The 15,954-nt window shown below is 46.5% G+C and overlaps 1 protein-coding gene across 6 annotated transcripts in view; it reads right to left on the bottom strand.

Moving 5' to 3' along the window:
- LOC308360015 (rho-associated protein kinase 2-like) overlaps positions 1 to 15,954 on the bottom strand; it is a 49,653-nt gene that overhangs the window by 12,076 nt on the left and 21,623 nt on the right. For all 6 annotated transcript variants that reach the window (XR_013968503.1, XR_013968504.1, XM_080831747.1 and 3 more), the window contains exons 16-25: positions 14,961 to 15,067; positions 14,677 to 14,836; positions 14,294 to 14,454; positions 13,536 to 13,720; positions 12,999 to 13,068; positions 12,637 to 12,740; positions 12,086 to 12,272; positions 10,664 to 10,757; positions 10,145 to 10,239; positions 8,208 to 8,396 (exon numbers count right to left, since the gene is read on the bottom strand). Coding sequence is in view for 4 of the 6 variants with exons in the window: in XM_080831747.1 (XP_080687873.1) it covers positions 8,208 to 8,396; positions 10,145 to 10,239; positions 10,664 to 10,757; positions 12,086 to 12,272; positions 12,637 to 12,740; positions 12,999 to 13,068; positions 13,536 to 13,720; positions 14,294 to 14,454; positions 14,677 to 14,836; positions 14,961 to 15,067 (1,352 nt within the window). In the remaining 2 variants the exon portion in view is untranslated. The remainder of the gene's footprint in view (positions 1 to 8,207; positions 8,397 to 10,144; positions 10,240 to 10,663; positions 10,758 to 12,085; positions 12,273 to 12,636; positions 12,741 to 12,998; positions 13,069 to 13,535; positions 13,721 to 14,293; positions 14,455 to 14,676; positions 14,837 to 14,960; positions 15,068 to 15,954) is intronic.

The following is a 15,954-nucleotide window of genomic DNA, read 5'->3' as shown; positions in this document are numbered from 1 at the left end:
CTGCGCACGTCAGACTGGGAGATAAAAGTAGAATTTTGTATATCGTTTATTTTCGTGTTATTACCGTGCATATTGAGGAGTTGCGTTTGAAGTGTGCTTATATAAAAAGGCAGGTTTTGTGTTTTCCACTTTTGAGTCTTAAGTGAGAATTTGAAGTTTGGGAATTTTGAAATATATATATATATATATATTTTTTCATACATATATGTACCATTGTTGCCGTGCTATTGTCGCTATTATCCCATTTTTTTTTCTCTCTTTTCACTTTTTGAGGTTTGTGTAATATTAGCAATTGTACTACATTGACAATGGAGGATTTAAACTTTTCTGGTTTCGGTAGGGGTAGGGGATTATGGCTTAGCCCACCGCTACGGGCTGTAGGCTGTCATAGGAGGGGGGAAAATTTAACATCTACCCCGTATCATGCGGGAGCCGATCATACTGGCTGTGATGGCGCCTATGCCACTGCAGACATTCAAACAGGTGACCAGCCTGCTTTTCCTTTGGGCCAGGATGTTGAGAATGTTTCAGTGCGTATTCTTGGTGATTTAGTTAAGCAGATTGGAACCAGCATTGGAGAGAACATTGTCTCATGTCTTAAGTCCATTCCAACTGGTGAGGTGAGTGTGGCTCATTCTAGCATTGCTGATCTCTCTAAAGTTAACCTGACTCTCAGTCACCATAGCTATGATCCACATCCATTCAGAGGTGATAAAACAGATAAGCTTTCCATTTCAGAGTGGGAAGAGGCTGTTAAAGTGTATCTGAAAAAGAGGGATGTGCAGTTGTTTGATCAGGCAGACGAGGTTTTGAGCAAGCTACAAAGTAGAGCACGAGATGTAGTGAAGGTAGGGCTGCGTAGCAAGCCTAGTCTGGACTTAAAGTCAGGTCCCCAGCCCATTTTCGACATACTTAAACAACACTTTAGCGACTCAGTGACTTCTTTTATGCCTTTGGCTGACTTTTACGACACAAAACCCTTTCCTTCTGAGAGTGCTGTAGATTACTGGATTCGGCTCAACAAAGCCGTTGACACTGCTGCTGAGAGACTGAAGAGACAGGGCAAGACTCTCGATAGCCCTTCTGGTGAAGTGGCGGTCATGTTTGTCACTCACTGTCCCGACCCTCAGTTGTCTTTGGCCTTTAGCAGTAGGCCACTTGAAGAGTGGACTGCCACAGATGTTCAGGTGAGACTAGATGAGCACCACCTGAAGAAGCGTCTGCAGCAGCGGCAATGTGCTATGCGCCCAACCAACAGCTTGCCTTCCACTCAGGCCGAAGAGGTCCTGTACAGCCATGTTCAGACTGCAGTAAGTCCACCTGCCCCTGCTCGTCAGCCTGCTGTGGCTGGTATGCCGCCGACAAGTGAGGGACGCTCTCTTGAGCACGTTATCACTCTTCTAGAGCGCTTGCTTCAGCGTGAGTCTTCTCCACGTTTCAGGCAGCCTAGGTCTGGCAGTCAATCCAGGGCTCGGGGCCCATGTGCCGTTTGTGGTCGTGATGATCATGACACTGCGTCCCACTGCCGTAATGAACGCCTTTGCTTCCGCTGTCATGGTGCTGGACACAGAGCTGTCACTTGTTCAGCCCCCCCTGCTTTTGTCTCACCTGCTGCCCCCGCTAGTGTCCCTACTCAGCAGGAAAACTAGCTGGCCCGCACGAGGAGGGGACTAGTGAAGGGCCAGTTGCCATATCCCCACATGATGATGTTGACATCGAGTCTGTGTATTCTCAGTTTTGTGCTCCAGCAAGCAATGATTCAGCTTTGATATTTCAAAACACACAGAGACTGACCGCAGCAGATAGCCTTTTCTACACCAATGTATTTATTCATGACACAGTGGAGCTACGTGCTATGTTGGATAGCGGCTCAATGGCTTGTTCTCTAAATTCACGCTTACTTCCAGTGCTGGAGAAGGCCAGTATTATTTCTCTGGATTCTATCTCTCCGACTTCGGCCGTTCTGATTGGCTGTGGAGGGCTGAAGACTTACCCTGCGGGTGTCTGCGAGCTTCAGATGAAAGTCTTTGATTGTCACATTTCAGTCCCCACACTCATCGTGGATGGCCAAAATGATGATTTGATCTTGGGAAGTAACGTGATAAAGCACCTCATTCGTGTGATGAAGTCGCCCGAAGATTTCTGGGGAAAAGAATCTGTTTCACGTCAGTCATCTGAGGAGGAAGAAACGCTGCTGCAGTTGTTCAACACTGTGGAAAAATGGAGAGGTGGTGAGATGCCTAGTAAAGTGGGCACTGTTAAATTGAAACACGCTGTGACTTTAGAGCCCATGAAGGAACATTTAGTGTGGGGCCGTCTCCCCAGCCATGCATGTCTCTCCATTGGCAGCACGGTAGTTGTAGAGCCAAGTGAGTCGAGAACAGTGCCACGGACAGTCATGGTGGGACGTATTGTGACACCACTGTGGGGTGACGGATGGGTTCCAGTGAGAGTTATTAACCCCTCCCATAAGCCTGTGACGCTGAGGCGCAACTGTAAGATTGCTGACGTTTCTCCCTGTGCAGCACTTGAGGACTTTGACGATGACTGCCTGTATTTGACTGACCAGACTGACATTGTGAAATGTAATGTAACCAGGACTGTTCAACTGACTGACACCGGTAGTGAGAAGAGTTTGACTGTTGATTCTGAACGTTCTATGCCCATACCTACTAGAACAGTTCTTCATGACTTAGGTCTGCAGGACATCGACGTTGACTCGACACACCTGTCTCCATTCTGGAAAGCGAAGCTTGTTGATCTGCTAGCCAAGTATGAAGCCATCTTCTCCCGCCACAGCTTGGACTGCGGTAAGGCTAAAGGATTTGTTCATCGTATCCGTTTGAGTGATAGCAGACCCTTTAGGCTGCCATATCGTCGTCTTTCTCCCTCCCACTATGACAAGCTCCGGACAGCTTTGAATGAAATGGAGGAGCGCGACCTCATCCGAAAATCTATGAGTGAGTATGCATCGCCACTTGTCTTAGTTTGGAAGAAGAATGGAGACCTGCGGCTTTGCACGGATTTTCGCTGGCTGAATGCCCGCACCATCAAGGACGCGCATCCCTTGCCTCACCAGGCTGACTCTTTGGCTGCTCTTGGAGGAAATGCATTCTTTTCTACCATGGATTTGACGTCTGGCTTCTACAATGTAGAAGTTCATGAGGAGGACAAGAAGTTCACAGCATTCACCTCACCATTTGGCCTGTATGAATACAACAGATTGCCTCAGGGACTGTGTAACAGCCCCGCCACATTCATGAGGATGATGATGGCCATCTTTGGAGATCAAAACTTCTTAAGCCTCCTTTGCTATTTGGATGACATCCTTGTGTTTGCTCCTAACGAACAGCTAGCGTTACAAAGACTGGAGATGGTATTCGAGAGATTGAAGGTGCACAATCTGAAGTTAGCTCCTAAAAAGTGCCACCTCATGCGGTCTTCTGTAAAGTTCTTGGGCCACTTCGTGGATAAAGATGGCATCTCCACTGATCCGGAGAAGGTCAGAGCCATTGTTGACCTGTGTGAAGGGGATTTAATGGACGGGAGCAACAACATCCCATCTCCCTCCAAGATCAGATCTTTCCTTGGTATGGTTGGGTTTTACCAGCAGTTCTTTGAGGGCTACTCCAGCATCAGCAAGCCCCTCTTTGCCCTGACATCTGGAACGAAGAGGCCACGGTACACTAAGGGGAAAAGGAAGCCACCTGTGACCAGGAAACTCACTTCTGCCGACTGGACGCCAGACTGCAGTGAAGCGTTCAGGAGGCTGAAACAAGCTCTGTTGGATAATGCCGCCCTGGCTCATCCAGACTTCGGCAGGCCTTTCCTGCTCTCCGTCGATGCCTCCTCTAATGGCCTTGGTGCTGTGCTTTCTCAACTGTCTGAGGGTGATGATAGAGCACGTCCAATTGCGTTCGCCAGCAAATCTCTCAACTACGCACAGTCGCGCTATCCGGCACACAGGTTGGAGTTTCTGGCGCTCAAATGGGCCGTTTGTGATAAATTCAGCCACTGGTTGAGAGGCCACGCATTCACTGTGTGGACTGACAATAACCCGCTGACCTACATTCTTACTAAGCCAAAGCTTGACGCCTGCGAACAGAGGTGGGTGGCGAAGCTTGCCCCGTTTGACTTCGACATAAGGTACATCCCAGGCCCGAAGAATGTGGTTGCGGACGCCCTCAGCCGTGAACCTTTTGTGCAGCCTAGCATGCTCCATCGTCTTACAAAGGTCCCTTATGGTGCGCTGATGGAGGAAGCGAACGCCTTGAACCCTGAATGTGTGCAGGATGTTTTTCGGCATTCCTGTGACCCACAAGCCATGCTGCAGATGCCCCATTGCTCGACTTTGGCCTCCCGAAGTGCTGTGGCAGGGCCACCGAACCCGTCCATCTCCAGAGAGGCAGTATCTGCTGTTCTAGAGCAGTCTTTGGACCAAGAAGACCTGCCACCCCAAGGCTTCCTCTTGCCTCAGCTTGTGCAGTCCATTCAGCCGCCTGAGTTGTCTGACGTCCGCCCTCTGCCCAGGGACAAGTTGATGTCTTTACAGCGTGAAGACCCCTGTTTGAGCCGTGTGCTTCAGTTTGTGGAACGCCAGCGGCGCCCGTCAAGACGAGAGCGTGCACATCAGCCGGCTGATGCTCTGAGGCTCCTCAGGCATTGGGAAAGACTTACCATGAAGACAGGGGTGCTCTATCGTGTTTCCAAGGATGCTGTTACGAAGAGGAAAACTCACCAATATATCGTGCCCTCTGCGCTGAAAGAGAAGGTCCTCAGAGGTGTGCATGACGAGGCTGGTCATCAGGGCCAAAGGCGGACACTCTACCTGTCCAGACAAAGATTTTACTGGCATGGAATGGAGAGAGACGTAAGAGATTATGTGAGGTGTTGTCGACGCTGTGTCCTTAGCAAGTCCCCTGAGCCTGAAGCCAGAGCCCCACTTGAGAGTATCACTACATCCAGGCCTCTTGAGTTGGTTTGCATCGACTTTTGGTCAGCTGAGAACTCCTCTAATAAATCCCTTGACGTGCTTGTGGTGACTGACCACTTTACTAAGCTGGCCCAGGCCTACCTCTGTCCCAACCAGTCAGCTAAGGCGGTTGCCCAACAACTCTGGAACAACTTTTTCTGTGTGTATGGCTTTCCTGAACGTATACATTCAGACCAAGGGGCCAACTTTGAAAGCAGTCTGATCGCTGAGATGTTACTCGTTGCTGGTGTCCGAAAATCACATACCACTCCATACCACCCAATGGGCAATGGAGTTGTTGAGAGGTTTAATCGCACCCTTGGGAGCATGATAAGAGCCCTTCCTCCCAAGGCCAAGCACAGGTGGCCCCAGCTGCTAAGATCTCTTACCTTCTCCTATAATGCCACAGTGCATGAAACCACAGGGTATGCTCCGTTTCAGCTAATGTTTGGCCGAACCCCCCGACTGCCAGTTGACCTAATGTTTGGATCTGCCCTTTTAGATGATCAAGTGGTGGATTATGATGTCTATGTGCAGCGTCTCAGGCATGACTTGGCAGAAGCCATAAAAGTTGCTCAGAACTCTGCCACAAAGCAGCAGCAGAGGCAAGCTGATCTATACAATAAAAGGTTCAAGGGTGCAGCTGTAGAGATTGGGGACAGAGTTCTCTTGGCAAATAAAGGTGAACGTGGAAAAAGAAAATTAGCCGATCGATGGGAGAGTAATCTATTCACTGTTGTGGAGAAACATGATAACACACACACCTTCAAGATCAGAAACTGTTCCACAGGCCAAGAGAAAGTGGTCCACAGGAATTTGATAATGCCTGTCAACTTCCTGCCTATACATACTGAGTCTGATGATGGCGGTTCTTGTGTCAGTGATTTGACCACTGGAGCTACAGATGACTCTTTGCTGGAGGATGAGATGAGGTCTTCTGCGTTGCCTGACGGTGAACCAGAGGACAGAACTGTCTCGTGGGTCTCTCAACTCCCAGCTACATCTGAAGGTCAGCTGACTGCTTCACTTGCTGATGGACAAGGCCAGACTCTTGATGTACCTCTTGACCTGGGAGAGATTGTTGACAGTTCAGCTCATGCAGCAGCCTGTGACTTGCCTGTTGACTCACCAGACCACACAGTTTCATCTGACTTGACCTCTGACGTTGACTGTCCTGCAGACCAGACTGACTTACGACTTACCCCTGTGTCAGCACCTGACTTGCAGTCTTCCGTTGTAGGTCCCCTGACTATAGCTAGAGTGCAATATCCTCAGCCCAACACTGCTAGTGATTTAATAGTAGGTGTGAGAACTAGGTATGGGAGGGTTGTTAGACCTGTAGTGAGACTTATTCGGAACATGCACCAGAAAGTTCTTGCTGGGCTTTAATGTTTTTGCATTTTGTCATTTTGTGAACTTGAAGTGGCATTTTTATTTTTTTTCATGGAAACTATCTTTGTGAGGTATAGGAACCTGTGTGATGCATTAGAGAGTGTGTGTCCAGGTGGGTTATGACTGTACTGTGTACATTATGAGGTATCAAGTAGCTTTACATGTATATGGGCATGTTTTCCTACGAGTGTTGGAAGGATTTGCAAACCTTTCACATTCTAATTCTTCAGGAATAGTCATTGACTGGAATACTTGGTATCTGTGATCTGAACAGTACTGGACATTTTTTTGTTTTTCTTATCTGCTGTGTAATTGTATGTAGTTGTTGGTACCTGATATTTTTTTTTTGCTTCATGGTGTTCTCTCAGCTTATCTTTAAGGGTCTTGACTTACCTTTATTCTGTTTGTTTGAATGGGCAAGTGGAGATCAGTAGGGGGGAATGTAGCGGAGTTAATAATTCCACTTGCCATTTAGAGAACTTTTCATTTGGCTAGCAATGAGCGCCATCTATAGGTGCAATTCTGCAGACTTGGGGTGCACGTTTTTGCCGACTATCCCCAGTCTTGAGTAGCCTGTAACGAGGTAAGTCGCATATGCTGAGCTCCACTTTAGTTAGATTAATGTGTATAAATATTTGTAATAGTAACTGTAATTGTATTTGGGATAATTTTGTATGGATGCATTTAAACCCAAACGGGAGGTCTCTCATTTTATATTAGAGACCATTTTGTTTTGTTTCTTTAGTTTTAGCTGCAAAGTGATAGCTAACCACGTTGCGTTAGCTTGCTGGTGTGGTTGCAGTGGCTAAAGCTTCTATCATTCATTTTTATAGTGTGGAGCTGAATGTGAGGCTGAGACACACTGGTCCTGTTTTCAGGTACAGTTTGCAACTTTTGCCTTGTTGTGTATTTTGTATGTATTGCCCAGTCTTGAGTAGCCTGTAACGAGTGTGGAGCTGAATGTGAGGCTGAGACACACTGGTTCTGTTTTCAGAATAAACGGCTGGATAGCCAAAAAGACACAACGCGTGAGGGAGTACTTTTATATCCGCTACACACACACAGACACACATGGATACACTCACACACACATACACACATGGATACACATACACACATACTCTCATGGAAACGCCCACATGGATACACAAACACACAACCATGGGCCAATGGGAGCAGGTCAGAGAATACATCTATGGTGATTCTTGTACTGCTGAAAATAGTTCAATATAATTTTGCATAAAAGGGGCAAGACTTTGAACCTCAGGTGGCGCTGTGATTCATATGCTTACACCATACAGCTTCCTGTGTCGGTAATGACTCTCTTCAGTTGAAACGTTCTGCACTGGGTTCTATCCGTTCATTGTTGTGGATTTGTATTTTGTAATAGTCATAGTAATATTTGTTTTACTTCCTGTTAGCCATGTGCTTTTGTTACCCCTTGTGCCTCTGGTTCACTCACTTGTTACTGCCTAGTGTGCCATTGACCCCTGCCCACCTGTGTCCTGCCCACCTGTGTCCTGCCCACCTGTGTCCTATCCACCTGTGTCCTGTCCACCTGTGTCCTGCCCACCTGTGTCCTGTAACCTTGTTAGTCCTGTGCATTTAGGCCCTTGGTCTTCTTCAGTTTATGGACTGTCAGTGTTTGTGTTCATGTTGACTTCAAACTGTAACCTGATCCTGTTAACTCCAAGATTTCCCTTTGTGTTTCGTCACCTTGAGCGACGTGGATTTGAGTCCAGGCCTACAGCAGCCGCTAAATCAATAAACCTTGTGTGTGTGTGTGTGTGTGTGTGTGTGTGTGTGTGTGTGTGTGTGTGTGTGTGTGTGTACATTTACGTACCACCTGCATGTCGTTCATCTCCTTCTGGAACTTGATGATGGTGGAGTTGAGCTTCTCTCGTTCGGAGCGCAGCTCCAGCTGCAGTTTACGGTTCTCCTTCTCCTTGCGTCGCACGTCTGTATCGTTACCACGGTGACCAGTGTGCACCTCCACCTTTTTGTGCATGATCTCTGCCAGCTTGTTTATAGCCTATAGATCAAACACACACACACACACACACACACACACACACACACACACACACACACGCACACACACATGATCTCTGCCAGCTTGTTTATAGCCTATAGATACAACACACACACACACACACACACACACACACACACACACACACACACACGCACACACACATGATCTCTGCCAGCTTGTTTATAGCCTATAGATACAACACACGCACACACACATGATCTCTGCCAGCTTGTTTATAGCCTATAGATACAACACATGCACACACACATGATCTCTGCCAGCTTGTTTATAGCCTATAGATACAACACACACACACACACACACACACACACACACACACGCACACACACAATCTCTGTCAGCTTGTTTATAGCCTATAGATCCAACACACACACACACACACACACACACACACACACACACACACACACACACACACACACACACACACACACACACGCACACACACATGATTTCTGCCAGCTTGTTTATAGCCTATAGATACAACACACACACACACACACACACACACACATGATCTCTGCCAGCTTGTTTATAGCCTATAGATACAACACACACACACACACACACGCACACACACATGATCTCTGCCAGCTTGTTTATAGCCTATAGATACAACACACGCACACACACATGATCTCTGCCAGCTTGTTTATAGCCTATAGATACAACACACACACACACACACACACACACACACGCACACACACATGATCTCTGCCAGCTTGTTTATAGCCTATAGATACAACACACGCACACACACATGATCTCTGCCAGCTTGTTTATAGCCTATAGATACAACACACACACACACACACACACACACACACACACACGCACACACACGATCTCTGCCAGCTTGTTTATAGCCTACAGATCCAACACACACACACACACACACACACACACGCACACACACATGATTTCTGCCAGCTTGTTTATAGCCTATAGATACAACAAACACACACACACACACACACACATGATCTCTGCCAGCTTGTTTATAGCCTATAGATACAACACACACACACACACACACACACACACACACACACACACACACATGATCTCTGCCAGCTTGTTTATAGCCTATAGATACAACACACACACACACACACACACGCACACACACATGATCTCTGCCAGCTTGTTTATAGCCTATAGATACAACACACACACACACACACACGCACACACACATGATCTCTGCCAGCTTGTTTATAGCCTATAGATACAACACACACACACACACACGCACACACACATGATCTCTGCCAGCTTGTTTATAGCCTATAGATACAACACACACACACACACACGCACACACACATGATCTCTGCCAGCTTGTTTATAGCCTATAGATACAACACACACACACACACACACACACACACACACACGCACGCACACATGATCTCTGCCAGCTTGTTTATAGCCTATAGATCCAACACACACACACACACACACACACACACACACACACACACACACACACACACACACACACACACGCACACACACATGATTTCTGCCAGCTTGTTTATAGCCTATAGATACAACACACACACACACACACGCACACACACATGATCTCTGCCAGCTTGTTTATAGCCTATAGATACAACACACGCACACGCTCTGCCAGCTTTGTTACAGCCTATATATACAACAAACACAGATACTCTCTCTCACTCATTCAAACACACACACACACACACACGCACCTGGATTTTGAGTGTCCTCTCGCTCTGGATCTGCTTCTCAAAGGAGAGCTTCATGGCACCCTTCTGCTTCTCCTCCTCTCGGTAGAGCTGCAGGTCTGCGCACACACACACACACACACACACACACACACACACACACACACACACACACACACACACACACACACACACACACACACACACACACACACAGAGAAACACATGTGGGAATGTGTACATGTCTGCTGTGTTGGAGCCATAAAATGTGTCTGCAAGTGTGATTGAGCTTGTGTTTCTTACACATACTTTGGAAACTACATTTGCACCTCTTCTTACACCAATAGTACCCAATGAAATGGAATTGAAAGATAGAGGGAAAGGTGTGTATCTGACAGATAAGACAGAGAGAGAGAGTGAGAAAGAGAGTGTGTGAGAGAGAGACAAAGGGAGAGAGACAGGGAGAGAGTGAGAAAGAGAGAGAGAGTGGCAAAAGAAGAGAGACAATGAGATAGTCAGAAAGAGAGAGAGTGAGGGACTTACGTTGCTGCAGTTCTTTCAACTGGTTGTTGAGCTCCTCTTTCTCATTGGCCAGATTGGCCACATCCACAGTGAGGGTGCGGTTGGACTCCTCCAGCTGGGGACAGGCAAGAGGAAGAGGAAGAGAGGGCAGGGATGAAGGGTGTTTTTGTCTTTCACGTGTCTAACTTGAAGTGAGTCAGGAGTTCACAATGAATCACCAAATTAAGAAAGGTGATTATCCAAGAGGCGTTTAAATAATTACAGTTAGTCAGTCACCTGTGATTAAATGAATGAAAAAGTTTAGACGTTCATAGGGGCTTGATTACAGTAATTGCAGTTGTCTGGGGCAGTTGGCAAACGGATGCCGGGGGTGGTGCGACAGGGGAGGCAAAGCAATTGCCGGGGCCCCAAACTGGAAGGGGGACAACGGTAATTCCACGAGAACCACATAAAATCTATGAGACTGCAATGACATGTCAACAACCCCCTTAGGGGCCCCAATACCATTAACTTACTCAGACCTTTGTAATTAGGATACAGCGCGGCAAGACCGTGAAACAGAACTACCTGTCCCAAGCATTCTAATGGAGATGAAAGCGCAGGCAAGGCGAATAATAATAAGAAAAACAATAGCTGTTAGTGGAAATCTCTTAGCCATGTTGACTGGATTCGGATTAACCACAGTTGAATTTTTCCCAGCAGATAAATAGGTTGTAAATTCTAACAGCAGCCCTATGGTCTACGCTGTTTGGGTCTCCAGAGTCCCTAGTAACGCTCCTGATGGATGGATGCACACTCAAGAGGATACAGAATAATATTGTCACTGGATTCAGGATATACCCTGATGGGAGCAATCTGCTCGATGTCTTCAGTGATATACATTTCGTAACGCATCATAGAATTTCAAAAGAATCATTTAGCTTGCTTCTGAACCTTCTGAACTTTATTTAAGAATTATAAATTATAACGTTCTAAAATTTTGAAAGTGAAAGTTTTTTTTGTTTTTTTTCGGACACTTCAAACTCTCACAACTTGCACATTGAAAGGTCATAATGTGCAATTTGCCAAGTTAGACGTGGACGCTAAACCGGGGATGATCATCGTTTGTAAATTCTACTCATAATCGCTGTTAAGCTGTGTGTGTTCAAGCTTTTTTTAAGCATAATGAATTCATAAATGAATTTGTGAATGAATGAATGCGTGAATAAAATAATAAATGAATGACTGAATAAAAGAATGAACTCATCAGTAAATGAATGAACGAATGAATGAACCAATGAATAAGTAAATAAATAATTCAGTGAATGAATGAATGATTGAATGAATGAATGAATGAATGAATGAATGAATGAATGAATGAATGAATGAATGAATGAATGAATAAATGAATGATATGTCTTTCTACATCCAGTATCTATTCATCCATCCCTCCCTCTCTCTTACAGAGTTGATGGTGTTGTCCTTGTCATTGTGCTCCTGTTTGTGCCGGGCCATCATGTCTTTGATTTCGAGCTCCTTCATGATTTTCTCCTTCTCCAGGTCCGAGTACTGCTCCTCAGCAATGGAGCGTGCCAGCTGCTCAGAGTCCGCCTTAGTCAGGCTCACCTCCAGCTGTCCAGCCAGCGAGTCCCTGTGGAGACACACACACACACACACACACACACACACACACACACACACACACACACACACACACACACACACACACACACACACACACACACACACACACACACACACACACACACACACACACACACACACACACACACAAACATGTAACGGTGGCCAGCTGCTCCTAGTCCACCTTAGTCAGACTGGAGGGTTGGAATCTGGTGCAGGACTGTACTTCACACACTAATGTTTGCACTAAATGCGCCCAAACAAACACACACAAACTTATGTAAACAGTCACACTTATCTGAACAAATATACAATCAAATATGATCTAACACACAACATTCACCCTTCGCTCCATGCCCAAAATGTCATACCTCTCCTCATTGAACTCCTCCAGTCTCTCCCGTAGGTCTGTGTAGAGTTTGTCCTTCTCATGGCATTCCTCCTTCAGCTCCCGAATCTGGGTCTTGTACAGCTTCTGCAGTCAGGACAGGAAAGGATGACACAAAAATAAGTTTAGGTTTAAGTTTAAGGACTCAAATGGCAGACACAATTATTCAAAGTGACGTGCAGAACATATTTAAGAAACCTCAGAAATACGATATTAATTAATTAATAACTAATGAAAGACAACATTTGCATCCAGATGGAAAACTTTGCACATTCTGTATGCAGCACACACACTGTTGGTATACACGCAGACACATTAAGATCGTATCAGGAAGTGAGGTCTTACGGTAAAGTATTGCTCCGCCTCTAGCTGGTCCCTGAGCTCCTTCACCTGTCCATCCGCCTCCTCACGCTCCCTGTGATTGGACAGATTACACATCAGTCAGTCTGCTACTCTACCATACAAACCAATCATTGTTGTTCTCACTGCACGTACGTACGTCCACACACACACACATGTCTTGAGAGTGTTTCTTTGAAAATGTGTTTTTTGATGCTCACTTCTGTCATCAAGAGTAGGTAAAAAAAATAAGTAGGCCACTAGCCAATACTGTTTGGCTAAAACATAATCCCAAAAGCCTGTTGCCCAGCCCCCCTCGACATATACCCATATGCATGCAGACAAACCCAGACACACGCACCCACATGCACGCACGCACGCACCCACCCACCCACACACACACACACACACACACACACACACACACACACACACACACACACACACACACACACACACACACACACACACACACACACACACACACACACACACACACACACACACACACACACACACACACACACACACACACACACACACCTGTGCAGCTCCTGGTTGGTCTTCTCCAGGCTGAGTTTGAAGTCGGTGAGGGTGCTGACCTCCAGCAGGAGCTTCTTCTCTGAGGAGCGGAGCGTCTGCACGGCCTGAGTCTGCTCCTGCAGGTCCCTCTGGGACAGAGAGCGCCGCTGGGACTCCTGCTCCACGCGCAGGGACAGGCTGTCCACCTGGGAGAGAGGGACAGAGAGAGGGAGAGGGAGAGGGAGAGGGAGAGGGAGAGGGAGGGATGGGAGAGAAGGAGGAGAGAGGAAACGGATGGAAGAGGGTTAACGAGAGGGTAGATTTCTGCTAAAGACGTATCATTTTAAAAGTAACACTTCATTTCTTTCATTTAAAAACGGTTCAGTGAGAAAAAGGCATAATATTGGGGATAGGCTCTCCACCTGAGAGAGCGGAGGAGGAGGTAGGAGAGAGAGGACTTGTTTTTAGAAAACATTTCAATACAAAAAGAGCTCAATTCATGGAGAAGAAGGCCTCGTATAATGGAGCACTGTCGAGCACTTTACAGTAATAGAAGCTTCTGGAAGAAAATGAATTGAACTGAACTAATCACAGGAGGTCTGAGGGACACCATACATGAGCTCACAAACAGACACACATGCGCGCGCACACACACACACACACACACACACACACACACACACACACACACACACACACACACACACACAGACACACACACACACACACACACACACACACACACACACACACACACACACACACACACACACACACACCTCCTGTGCCAGTTGCTCCTTGTGGGCACGCAGTTCATCCTGTTTGCCCAGCGCCTGCTTGTAGTCACAGTCCAGCATGGAGTTCTGCTTCTGCATGTCCATCAGACGGCCCTCCAACTGCATCTTACAGTTGTGCTCCTCCTGCAGCTTGCGCTCCATATCTGAGAGAGGGGAGGAGGGAGAGAGAGAGAGAGAGAAATAGAAAGAGTGAGAGAGAGGGGGGGAGAAAGAGAGAAAAAAAATGTGTGTTTGCTGTCGCTCAGAGTCTGTAATGTAGCCTTTTCTGTGCTAGTTGTGTGTGTGTGTGTGTGTGTGTGTGTGTGTGTGTGTGTGTGTGTGTGTGTGTGTTTGAAGATGTGTGTGTGTGTGTGTTTGTATGTTACCTCTGAGAGCAGCTGCAGTAGCCTCCTCTATGCTCTGTTTCAGGGAGTGTTTGTCGGCCAGACCTTCTTTGGTGGCCCTGTGGTCTTTCTCTTCCTGATCCAAACTCTGTTTCAGAGCTTTCAGCTTATAGCTCCACTCAATCTCTTGATTACCGTGCTCCTACAAACACACACACACACGCACACACACACACACAAATTTACATTTCTGGACATTCAAACAGAAACAGAACCATGTACACACTCACACATACACAAACACACACACACACAAACACGCCTACCTTTTCCATATCAGTCATCTGCTCTTGCAGTTTTCTCTTCTCTTTTTCAGCCGAAGAGAGAGAGGCCTGCACCTGTTTCAGTTCTTCCTCCACTTTACCCATTCGACCTGAGAGAGAGAGAGAGCGAGAGGGTGTGTGTGTGTGTGAGAGAGTGTGAGTGCGAGACAGAGGGTTTGAGAGAGAGAAGGTGTGTGTATGTGTGAAAGACAGTGTGTATGAGAGAGACAAAGAGTGTATTTGTGCGAGAGGGTGCGTTTGTTTATTGGTGTGTGTGTGTGTGTGTGTGTGTGTGTGTGTGTGTGTGTGTGTGTGTGTGCATGTGAGTGTGTGTGACAGAGAGGGACAGAGAGAGAAAGAGAAACAAAGTGAGAGAGAATAAAGATGTAAACAGTAAGCGTGTGAGATAAACAAGTGTGGAGGTTGACCAGCAGTATTCCCCTGGTGCAGACATTACCTCACCCACCTGCATCTGTCATCACTGGGACACCAGGATTATGTTTATTTGTACATTTACAGGCAGAAAACAACATCCAAACACACACACACATAAGCATGAAAACACACCCCTCCAACACACACAAGAACACACACTGGAACACACGTAGACAAACACACACACACACATAAATGAATGAAAACACACCTTGCCCCCCCCCCCCCCCCCCCCCACAAAACTCTCACATACATAGGCACACACACACACACACACACAGACACACACACACACACACACACCCAAACACATTCCTGGGGAGACACTGACGTTAGCCCCCTAAGCCAACACTCCCTTACACTGAACTAACATTACAGCATCAAAGAAAAACAGCTGAAACAAACCGTTACTCTTAACATTACAAAAAGTCATCCTTTTCTAAATGAAAAATGAAAACCACTGGCTCAAGTTTTCACCTCATAAAAATGAAAATATGAACATCATAAAAAAGCATCTGATTAAGTATTTTGAGCCATGAATAAATTATCAAAGCAGTAACTG

The sequence above is a fragment of the Sprattus sprattus genome, assembly GCF_963457725.1.
Source record: "Sprattus sprattus genome assembly, chromosome: 2".
NCBI lineage: Eukaryota > Metazoa > Chordata > Actinopteri > Clupeiformes > Clupeidae > Sprattus > Sprattus sprattus.
This window is presented reverse-complemented; position numbering and strand designations above follow the sequence as displayed.